Genomic DNA, 11,421 nt, shown 5'->3' with positions numbered 1-11,421 from the left:
TTGAGGCAGTTCTGAAGGCAAAAGGGGGTCCAACCCGTTACTAGCATGGGGTACCTAATAAAGTGGCCGGTGAGTGTCTATATCCATGGGTACACACACGCACGCACGCACGCACCCATGTGGAAAATAAAGATGCTAAATAATTACCGCAAACTGAAATTTAACATATAACAAATTAAGGTTAAAATTAAAAGATATGCTGAGATTTCTTGTTGTTGAAAAATAGGCTCATTGACTTTTATACACATTTAACCAATCTCAAACCTACACATTGTTTAATTTTTAACTAAGCTACTTTGACGTGACAGCCTCTTGACTGTATGTACCGTATATGTACGTATATAATTTATTTTGCCTTGTTTATTTACAAGATCGTTTTTGGGAGCATTTTTAGGCCTTTATTTAAATAGGACACCTTAGACCTGGAAGGGGAGATATAGGAGAAATGACATACAGCAAATGGCTGCAGGTTGGAGTCAAACCCGGGGCCGTTGTGCCAATGAGCAAACCTCCATGGGCGCCCGCTCCACCAGGTGAGTTATCCAGGTACCCTGCTTTTTGTAGATTTAAGGTTATGTTCAACAAATCATTAAGAGTTCAGTGATACAATTTGTAGAATTATATCGCTGAGAGGAAACTGGAATTATTTACATTTCCCTTTAGGCAATCTGTTAAGATGCTCCAGTTTGTCCATTAAACAAAGGTTACTTTAAATGTTTATCACAGATAAATAGCAATTGTTTATCTATGGTTTGGTAGTTGAAATCAGTTTAAGTAAACACAAAGTTCACAAGCCTCCACAAGCTTTTTTGTTTTTCAATTAACTGATGCTTAATGAGAGGTTTGTTTTTGCCAGATTAATTTGTCCATGATAAAATGTTTCATTAAAAATGTTGTTGTGCAGTAACACTTTATTCTCATAACCTGAACATTCTTTACTTACCTACTTATGGGAACAGGATAGCTCATGACCAGCTGGACATGCTCATCCTATCCATGTGCAGACACATCAGTAGGTGTACTTGACAAAACACTTGGCAGACTTCATAATTTGTATCTGTAAGTCTTTATAAGTCTGTTAAAGAGGTTTTTCACTTTTTACAAAATCAAGGAGAGGATTAAAAAAAAAATCAAACACTTTTGCAATTCTCTTGGAGAATGCCCCTTTTGTGTGCCTGTATGCTTCACTCTGGCTGGCACACAGTCTTGCCCTCCGCTCAATACTGCTGTCGTCATGGCCTTTGTGTAGCAGTAGGGAGGGACAGAAGAAGTGAGAGAGAGAAATGTAGAAAAAAAAGACTCAAGAGTTAAGAAGAAATATAATTGAAAAAAAAAAGAGATGATGAAAATGGAGAAAGATTGTTAAGGAGGGGCAGAGAAGGACGAAGGAAGGGATACACGGAGTGTACAACACTGTACGCCATGACTGTCTCAGCTGTCTTGTGTATGTCACAACAGCGTCAATAATCTTCCTCCTCCAAAGTCTTCTCTCCCTTTACAGTTTGGTTGGTAAGGGCAGCGATCGCTGCTGGCACTGAGTTCAAGAAGGCAGCCTGAGAGTTCCTTTGCCCAACAGGAACTGAAGGACACGGTCCACCAGCAGAGCAGCAACAAAGTCCACCACCAGAACCTGGGCAATGATTAATTTGAACTGCAAAGAAGTAGAAAAAAAGAAAAGCAGGTTACCTTATGGAGTACATCATTGTTACAAGGCTATTTCAAACAAAACAATACATGGTAAAGTAATCTCAACTCACCTCAGTTGGAATATCTACGAGAGCAAACTGTTCGTTGAATTCTGGTGAGGAACCAGTAAGAAGTCCCACAATCGCTAAACCTGATAGAGCGATACTCCATAGTAGAGGTCGATTCTCGCTGAGAGACTCCATGAAGGGGTGACCCTTTTGGACACAACAAGAAATGCTGTGAGTTCATATATTAAGAATGCAGAGACAAACATACTAGTGGGATTAAGAGTAAGTACCTTGTAGTTAATGGCAAAGGTGGCCATCTGCATGGCCATGGACATTATATACACAGTGCTGTTAATTAGACTGGGTTCAAACTCTTTATATAGATCTGCAAACTGCTCCGCTCTGCAAAAGAGAAAGGTAAAGTGAAATGTTACTACAATGTATTAATGTAATGTCATTAATATTTAACTTTTAAAGCCCAACTGCTCTTTACTCCATCTCTCTCTCTGTCTTCCTATCTTACTGTGATTTTGGGAACAGGAACCTGCTGAAAACCAGTTTTTAAACTGAGTCAGGCCCGTTTTTGTATTGTAATGTAATGTTACTTTTTCTAACTTTCCTGTATAATAAATATATGAAATGAAATGAAATACCTGGGCGGACTTCTGCTTTGTGCCTCTTTGTAAAGATACACCAGACTACAGAAGTGAACAGCAAACTGCAGCAGCACAGTCAACACCGTATAAAGATTGAAGATGTTTGGTAACGGACGCTCTCGAGACAGCGTTTTCAGTGGCTGTGTAAACGGGGTGAAAAAAAAAAGAAAAAAGTTTCATTTGGTTTCCATTTCTATCAAAACAGTAAACATAGCATGGTTGCTAGGAGAACAATCAGAAACACGTAGAGCCTTAACTTTGTGACATATATTCTGACCTTTGATCTAGAGATGAAGAGAAAGCATCCGGCCAAGAGCAGGCCCTGCAGGGTCGCCTGGAAATCACTGAACTTGACCCCCTCGAGGTAGAGTACAGACTGGCTGTACGCCAGCACCAGGGCATTTAGAGCGAGGATCTTGAACATCTGGAGTGTTGTCACCAGAGTGCAACGGCCTTGCTTTATTACATGGCAGACTGGGGGGGGAGAAGAGTTTCAGAGGAGGGGGCAGCAGCTTCATGGTAAGATTTTTGCCAACCGTTTCAAGAGCTGAAATCATAAACCGTTGTTACTCACTGCACTGTATGGAGGAGAGTTTGGAAGTGAAGGGGGCAGCAATGGAGGCATCACCCAGTTTCACTACTTGTATCTGATCCTCTTCAAGTTCCCGTAAGACTTGACTGATCCTCTCCTGTTACAGAATAAACCCTGATATTTAGAGTGCACTACAACTCTATCATTTCATCAAAAAGCTATGAATAAATGATTATGTTAACGTTGGTAACTGGGGAAGAGGGTAACATGGGACGGCAGTCTTGTATAGTGCAATCAGTAGTCTGTTACATCAATAAGTTTCAGTCCCTGTAACTTATTGGTAAACTATTGTTCCCCTGAAAAAATCCAGAAGGACACCCTTCTTAAAGACACACACCTTTTGTGCTGCAAGCTGCTCTTCTCTCTGGGCCATCACCCTCTGTCTGGCTGCCCTGGAACTCAGTTTTCCTCCTGAACTGACAGGTGGTACAGGTCGAGGTTCTGCTGCAGGCGCCTCCTTTTCTCTCCCCCGTTTCTTTCTTTCAGGCATGCGCTCAGGGGCGTTGGCTAACAGAGCAACACCTGATGGAAAATGATCATCACTACACGCGATTGGTGTCATACATAGGGACAAGTTTTCAGTCTTGGTGGTTTATAAATCTTACCTATGTGGGCGTGTTTGAGAGCTCCAACATCATTTGTGCCGTCACCACACATCAGCGTCACGTAACCCAGCCCCTTTAGACTTGTGATGACAAATTCCTGAAACAGAACAGAACTTTAAAAGACCCTTAAAATTCACCCTTAGATACTTTGTTACTTGCAGTAAAATCATTGTCATACACAATACTGATTCACAATATTTCCTCCAAACAAAACTAAACAACCCCCTGAATTTGTTTTTCCAAATACCAGCCAGACAATACAAGTGGTGTCCCCTAGATAAAATACATGTATTTAGCTGTTGTGTTGTAGACTACTGAGACTACTATCTGTCTACCGCTGCTTCATCTTTGATGGAACTTACTGTATTATTGTTAAACGTTTTCCGCTATCTAACTCCATTGTAGCTGTGGTTTATAAACCTCAACATAATGTCATGCTGTATGCCTGTTCATATTTGGGACATACCTTTTGTTTTGGACTGACACGGGCAAACACTTGTATGTGGGGCAAGAGGTTGTGGAATAGTTGTGGATCACAGCTCAGTCTAGCTAGCCCCTCCCCTGTTACACACAAGTCAAACTGATGCACAAAGGAGGAAACGGAGGTAGGGGGCAGTGGTACGCGCACACTGCCATCAATGGACTCCCACTGCCACTCACCTGGAAAACAAATAACATCAGGGCTAAATGGTTCTGTACTTTGTCACCCAAATTTCCACAAGAATCTTTAGCTACAACCTTTATAACTGACATTGTTATCCACTGGCTAAATTGAGTACTACATGTAATGGTGTTTTTTCCTCTGCATGGTATCTACTTGACTCGCATTTTTACGGTTTCCATTACAAAAAAAAAGTCCCTGGTAGGGACAGCTGATACTTTTCTTTAGTATCACCTCAGTTGAGGTTCCAAGCGAGCCGAGGCGAAACCAAAATTTGACGTGAAAACCTGTAGACTACTGATTGGTTGGAGAGAATCATCACAATTTACTGCGTCATCATTGCTAGTGACAGACGGGGAGGGGGGTCTCCTGAACAAACCCTTTGTGTTTAAATTGTTTGTTTTTTTTGCTGCCTCCAACTTCTTTTGAAACTAAATGTATTTTCTGGCAGTGGCAACAGCTACATGCCGAGAAACAAAAACAACACATCTCCGATGTTCTGTGTGTGTGTGTGTGTGTGTGTGTGTGTGTGTGTGTCATGTTAGGTCACAGCAGTTTCCTGCTATGATGACCAGCCACGCTTGCCTCACACATGAGGCGGTACTCATCTGCAATGGAAAAAGAAGGTCGGGGCACCGCGGCCGAGGCGAGCAGGTACCATTAATGGAAAAACGCCATAATTCTGTAAAGTGATGACTTTTTCTTACTCTGACCAGGGCTTGGCTGCAAAACAAGTGTGTGTTCTTTCTGGATGAAGTGGAGCTCTCTTGCTACATGGCACGCCGTTAGAGGGTTGTCGCCTGTGATCATCACCACCTGAAAGCAAAGGTAAAGTATGAATCTTAAAACCATGCTGTAGGTATGCGCAATTGTGTGAGGTTGGCTTATTTACATTATGGGATGCCTCCTGGATCTCTCGGATGACTGCCTTGCTGTCACTCTTAAGGGGGCAGGACACAACCATGAATCCTGCGAAGTGCAAGTCACACTCGAGAGTATCGCGACTCATCTCCCGGACCTGTGAGATCAAAAAAGATCCATCTCCGTTTGTAACTATCTACTCGCATCAAGACTACTCAGACAGTTCAGACAATCCGAATAGTTTCAAATAATATAAAATAAGAACCTGCTGATGACTAAGGTGTCCCATCTCTTTGTAACCCAAGGCCAGAACTCTAGCCCCTTCCCGAGACATTTCCTTGTGGACTTCCTCATAATTCGCCGGACATTCTGCAAACTATAAACACAGCCACATTATAACGCCAGTAGGTATGCTGGATTAGAATACAGGATGCGTGTATTAAGGATATGTACCATTCCTCTGAGTGTCTCTGGAGCTCCCTTGACAGTTGAGATGTAGCAGAGTTCAGTGGAGCCGAGTTTCTCATAGGAGGCCAGAACTGACATCCTCTTTAGAGCACTTGCAAAGTGAAAACGCTGGTGGATCTTAAGTCCCTGAGTTTTGATGCTTCGTGGGAACACCTTTTCATCTGGTCAAAACGGCAAGAGAGTGAGACACACATCTAAGCACTGTGCTAATAAGAGTAAAGATACCTAAACACTAAAATTAAAATGCAATGCATTTGAAGAACAGTATTAATTTAAGATACAGGTCAAACTACACCACCAAGATAAACACAGCAGGTTTGGTGCAACCTAAAAGATTATACTGCAAGTCAGAAACAAATGCTAATGTAAGATTGTATGTAGCACAGCTAGGGCTGGGTATTGTTCAAAGATTTTCGGTACTGATACCAATACCATGGCTTTGATACCAGTCCCAGAACGTTTTTTTTTCTGTACCAATTTTATAAAACAGAAAGAAATAACAACATTATACATTACGGAACCAATCTTTTTAGCTCCTACTAAGTGAGCCCCATCTTAGTGTGTAATGCAGAGTTTTTCTTATGTGTCTCTACGACGTGTAGCGTTAGACAGCCAATCACAGACTTTATTCAATCTTGGTAGAAGCATGCTGCATGCTTATTGGCTCCTTGACGCCGATGAGATTTATTCCGTATATATTGAAATTGATCATCGAATAACAAGGCATTATTCAGCACTCAATACTAAGGAGAAAATTTGTTCTGTGCCTAAAAAGCATTGAATTAGGTACCCAACCCTAAAGAACACCACAAACATGAGCATATATAGTATATGTTCTTTTACTGTGCTTTTAGTGGAGGCCGTTTAACTGTACCTTTAGTGAGGGTCCAGTCAGCAGCTGTCAGCATGGCCTTCTCCAGTGGATCTCCGACCAGCTGTCCATCATCCAGAGTGACCAGTGAATGACAGGTGGCCACCACCCGATGAGTCTCAACTGGGATCTCAGATACAGGCATCACCTCCTTTCCTTCTCTGTCATAAATGAATAAAATCATCAGACAATACCCTCCACACAGTGCAAATGTAACTGACCTAGACCAAAAGCATTGGATACTTGGCTTGAGCCCCAAAAAAATATCGTGTTTAAAGTAGAACACTGAGAATGGTGGGCAGGATTTACCTGAGGCCTGCTACTCCTCGTACCACCAGACTGTCACTGGTCAGTGTTCCTGTTTTGTCAAAACAGCAAACCTCCACCTTTCCTGCAAACGGTATCCTGAAGGGCTCTGTACAGAATACATCTAAGCAGGGGAGGAAAAAGAAGATTTGATTAAACCACTTCTATTACAAGCTTTGTATAATAAGCTGGTTGTCAAGATATCTTAATAGCCATTCTACACACATGCAAGATAGGAGCACACACAAACATACAAAGTTTAGCCAGGGCGATAAGAGACGTGTTAACTGCCAGAGAAAGCTCAATGGGGAGTTCTGGTGGAACAACCGAAGTGAGGATTAGTGTGCACTCCAGAAACAGCTTGTAGCGGTTCCTGCTGGCATCCTTGGTCCCTGAGGGAGTAATACAAAGTGCACATATAGTATTTAGATGTTATATATACCCTCACCTTAAGCCATTAGCTTTCATTTTGACTATGATAACGGCTCACCTTCTAGCCACACATAAAGAGCTGCAGCAATGGCAAACACGAGGAGGAAGAGGATGAAAATAAAAGTCTCCAGGTTGTTTGCTGTCACTCTCTTAACTCCAAAAAGAATGGTCCGTAACAATTTACCCTGGAGGCAAGTTTGTACACACAATCAGTAAACTTTCACAGATGACACAACATCCTGTCAAAACTAGAATCAAAGTGCACAACAACAACGGTAAAGGCAAAATCCATTCTCCGCATTTAACCCATCCCTCAAAAGGAGCAGTGGGCAGCCATTTACAGCGTTCAGGGACTCCGGATCTGAGCCAGTGCCTTGATAAAGGGCACTGACTGGAGTACCTAGTACATGTTTTTTGATGGTGGGGGAAACCGGAGCACCCACAAACAGGGGGAGAACATACAAACTCCTCACAGAAAGGAGCAAACGAACCTTCTTGCTGTGAGGCCACAGTGCTAACCATTGGGCCACCATGCTGCTTGTGAGTGTAGTAACATAGACATAAGTTTGTTGGCACTAGACCAACAGGAAAAGCCTTTTTTTTGATGAATTCAGATATCTCCATATATTCACTAGGTTAATAAAGTGATATACTGCTTTCCTAGTTCTTGTGCAAGTGTTGTCCACTCTAGAGGACCTATCTTTACATGGATCTAGAACGCATTCAAAGTCCCCTCCAATAATATACTTGCCTGATAGTTTTAAATTCTTAAAAACACCTTTGTTACATACATTGGATAATGTCATTATTTTGTTCGTATACATTGACAACATTAAGATGTGTAGACAAACTGGTTAAGAATCTACCGTTAGGATCAATATAGACATATGGCACTTCCTCACCTGAGAGGTGTAGAATCCTGTTCTCAGTACATAGGCCACACAGCCGTTGTCTACAGCTGCACATAAAGGAGAAGATTAATGGAATTTGGTGTTAATTTTAGATGGGCAATACATGCACCATTGAATTCATTAATTCAACAGCCAGCATGCGCCGTTGGTAACAGATACATGAAGAGAGGATTTAATACTTACGTTTGAGTCCAGCACTGGCTTTTAAAGGGGGGCTATGTTGCACCACTTTTGTCCCCCCAGAGATAACATGGAGTCGAGAGTCTGCCTGAACATCCAGTATTCGCTCTGGGTCCAAGTCCTCCACTGGTTCCTGCACACTCCATATTATCAGCAATAATTACAACACCCCAAAATAATCCAATGCCATTTACAATACTGCCATTTAGAGAACCCATGCCCTCAGCCCTGTATAGTGTTATAATGTATATATCAGTTACTTCTAACCTTCATCTGGGGCACTGACTCTCCTGTCAGCATGGCCTCATCCACAATGCAACGACCCCTGAGTAGCAGGACATCACACGGTACCAAGTTGTCCTGAGGTGAACGTCCTGTGAAGCAGAGAATACACATTTTAAACACATACTAACAGAGTCAATCTGATGTTTGTGGAAATGAGAAGTTACAACGATATCTTGACATTTACCTATAGAGACAATGTCACCAGGGACAAGCTCATCACTTGAAATAGGTCTCCACTTCCTGTTGCGATATACCTGGCACAAATACATAAGATGATGTAAACAAGGGAAATATTCAATTGATGACCATTTTTTCAGATGCAAGACAAAATGTTGTTTATAATCTAATAAGTGTATATACAAAATGTTAAACTTAATCAAGCCTACCTGGATCATGTAGGGCTTGTTTCCCATGCGGCGGATCTCCGACATATTCCTCATTTGCTGCTGGACCAGGGAGGCCTCGAACGCCACCAGCATGAACAGTGTGAAAACACTGTAGTACCAGTACTCATCCAGACACCACAACCCCACACAGAACACCTGATAGATGGCAGACAATAGATAACTTCAAATGGATGTAGACATGATAACAAAGTCAACAACATTATAACTAAAGACATAAAACAAAAATGTAAAAGTATAAAGTCAACTTCGACAATAACACCTGCCAAATTATAAAGAAGCATGCTTGTGTGCAAGTGCACACTCACAGAAATACACACATATATACAAATATACATATACACATTCAGTACAGTCACACGCCCGCATGTGTACACACATACATATACGCACACACACACACACATACCTGGAAAACAAAAAAGGGAGCTGTGGCCCTCTCTTTGAAGAGCTCCAGGAAATCCGGCACCATCATCTCAGCACGGTTGGTGCCGTAGTGCTTTTCTGCAGCTCGGAGTTCGGCCTCCTCCTGGTAGCCACGCCAGGACTGAAAGTAGCCCATTGGGTTGTTTATGGGAAATGCGATTGGAAGGAAACATTTCTTCTCTTCGTGGTCAAATATGTAGCAGATCTTTTGAAATTCAAAAGATAAAATCCCCACCCCATTCTCATTCTGTTGGTCAGAAAAGGAAAAACAAAGAACATTTAAATTACAGCATTCATTCAAGACAGGTAATTTCCCACCCTTAACAGTCCAATCACAAATAAGAATAAAATATAAGGGCAGTTTGCTTACACTGAAGCCATGCCAAAAAAAAAATCACAAGCGGCTGTAGATTTCAAACAACTGGCAAGATCAAATGGTCTGGGTCAAAATATGTACTTTGCAGACAGAGAATGTGAGATCTGGGACATGTTTCAAAGTAAGACAACTTCCTGGGAGTAAATATGGGAACTGACCTGGTCCCTTTGTAGAGCCACAAGCTCGGCAGAACCGTTGTTGGGAGTGGGTATGACCTTTGCCAGTGTAGCCCTGTTTGGGTCTGGTTCCTGTGCGAAAGAACAGGTGACAAATTCACACACTGCATCAGGTCACTGTTATTTTTGGTAAAGCTTTGTGCTTCGGAAACCTTGTCCCTCTCAAATGAGATACAGTATGCCCTGACTTACAGCTGCTTGATCAACATGAAGTTCAGGCACATTCTTAAAGCCTTAACTTTAACATTTGACAATGAACTTATTACATTGTTGATAAAAATCTATTTGAATGTTTTTGTAGAATCCACTAGACTCTCTTATACAAATTCCTCCTGAGACACATATATGCGGAGCAATAGTTAATTATCACTTATCACTGTAACAATCCTGATTTTAATATTGTGTCATGAAACACATTTTCTCTTTTACATTGGCAGTTCAGAGTTGCTACTATTACCAATACGGTTATTTTATGAAATGTTTTGGAATTTCACTTCCAATTACAATGTAATTCATAGACATCAAACAGGTGATATACCATAACGTATCAATCAGAAATTGGTCTTTAGGTCTTTTTTTATATATCACCCTCCCCAGTAACATTAAGTGTAATGTAAAAGAAAGTCACACAGGTATTTACACCCTGTTGGGCAGAAAGAAAACATAGCAATATTTAAATGTATATAAACGTTTTTAAATAAAAATGTGCATTGTTATGTCCACAAAGCCCAGACACTTACAAAACTGAACTTAAAGGGAAGGTTTCTTCGGTGGTTGCTGCAGAGGCCACCTCTCAAATCATGAACCTAAGTTCAAACCAAACACCTGCCCTGCTCTAGTGCCTTTGAGCAAGACATTAATTCCGTACCTGCTCCTGGGTCCATGCTAAACCCTGACCTTTAATCTCTACGTACAAGACATATGGCGAAACAGTGGGATCCCTAGAGACATCGATAGACTCTCGGACTATTATTGTTGTGCCTACTTATGTTTACCTTGGAACAAGTGAGCCAACAGTGCGCGTGCACGGACCAATAACCAGAGAGCGCTGTGAGAACGTGCGCGATCCCGATAGCGGCTAGCGACAGGAGGCCTGCCTCGGGATACTCGGAGGCTCCATATACTCCTAACCACAAGTACAGCCAGCCTGGGTAGAGAACAGCCAGAAACGGAAGGACTGTCCCGTGTAGTAGCCGGGGCCTTCGCCTGTACAGCGTCACTGAGCTCACTAGCTCGTCACCGGTGCCGCTGTCATGCTGGATGTGGTTCTCAGCCATTTGTAGCTCACCCGGTCCCTGGATCCCGTCTGCAGCCATACTCCCCTCTTTCTCAGTGTCGTTCATTGTACTTTAGTCACACCTCTGCCCCCCTCTATCTCCCACGACAGCCCGTCGTGCTGTGGCCGGTAAAAAGACGATTCTACACACGGAGCGGTGCTCGCTCCAGAATTGAGAGACCGTTTACTGAATCGTTCGTTCGCTAACCGTAGCTTCCGCATACGTAAGCACGCAAAGACA

The 11,421-nt window shown here is 42.2% G+C and overlaps 2 protein-coding genes across 3 annotated transcripts in view; both read right to left on the bottom strand.

Moving 5' to 3' along the window:
• The window catches only part of LOC117957438, a 9,885-nt gene extending 8,768 nt beyond the window's left edge, over positions 1-1,117 (bottom strand). The window contains exon 1 of the mRNA XM_034893171.1: positions 944-1,117. The gene's annotated coding sequence lies outside the window, so the exon portion shown is untranslated. The remainder of the gene's footprint in view (positions 1-943) is intronic.
• Positions 1,048-11,421, bottom strand: atp13a1 (ATPase 13A1). Of its 2 annotated transcripts, none has more exons than XM_034893131.1 (25): positions 10,900-11,421; positions 9,887-9,976; positions 9,336-9,599; positions 8,909-9,064; positions 8,707-8,776; positions 8,505-8,611; positions 8,241-8,370; positions 8,049-8,104; positions 7,205-7,331; positions 6,969-7,106; positions 6,718-6,838; positions 6,412-6,569; positions 5,523-5,698; positions 5,335-5,445; positions 5,101-5,226; positions 4,916-5,024; positions 4,014-4,207; positions 3,548-3,644; positions 3,280-3,464; positions 2,925-3,039; positions 2,628-2,824; positions 2,348-2,490; positions 1,985-2,096; positions 1,758-1,901; positions 1,048-1,651 (listed from the first exon to the last, which is right to left on the bottom strand). In XM_034893131.1, the coding sequence occupies exons 1-25, from the start codon at positions 11,245-11,247 to the stop codon at positions 1,541-1,543; spliced, it is 3,585 nt and encodes a 1,194-aa protein (XP_034749022.1). In that variant the 5' UTR covers positions 11,248-11,421; the 3' UTR covers positions 1,048-1,540. The 2 variants fall into 2 exon arrangements, with proteins under 2 accessions (XP_034749022.1, XP_034749023.1); XM_034893132.1 differs by having other exon boundaries at positions 4,922-5,024.

The sequence above is a fragment of the Etheostoma cragini genome, chromosome 15 (genome assembly GCF_013103735.1).
Source record: "Etheostoma cragini isolate CJK2018 chromosome 15, CSU_Ecrag_1.0, whole genome shotgun sequence".
Classification (NCBI taxonomy): Eukaryota; Metazoa; Chordata; class Actinopteri; order Perciformes; family Percidae; genus Etheostoma; species Etheostoma cragini.
This window is presented reverse-complemented; position numbering and strand designations above follow the sequence as displayed.

What these genes read in the sequence shown, in the direction of transcription:
- atp13a1 (XM_034893131.1), bottom strand. Translation starts at nt 11,247, where the DNA reads ATGAACGACACTGAGAAAGAGGGGAGTATGGCTGCAGACGGGATCCAG. An exon ending in TCTCAAACACGCCCACATAG is followed by an intron (nt 3,465 to 3,547) that starts GTAAGATTTATA and finishes ATTTTCCATCAG; the next exon opens with GTGTTGCTCTGTTAGCCAAC. An exon ending in ACTCTCCTCCATACAGTGCA is followed by an intron (nt 2,825 to 2,924) that starts GTGAGTAACAAC and finishes CTCCCCCCCCAG; the next exon opens with TCTGCCATGTAATAAAGCAA.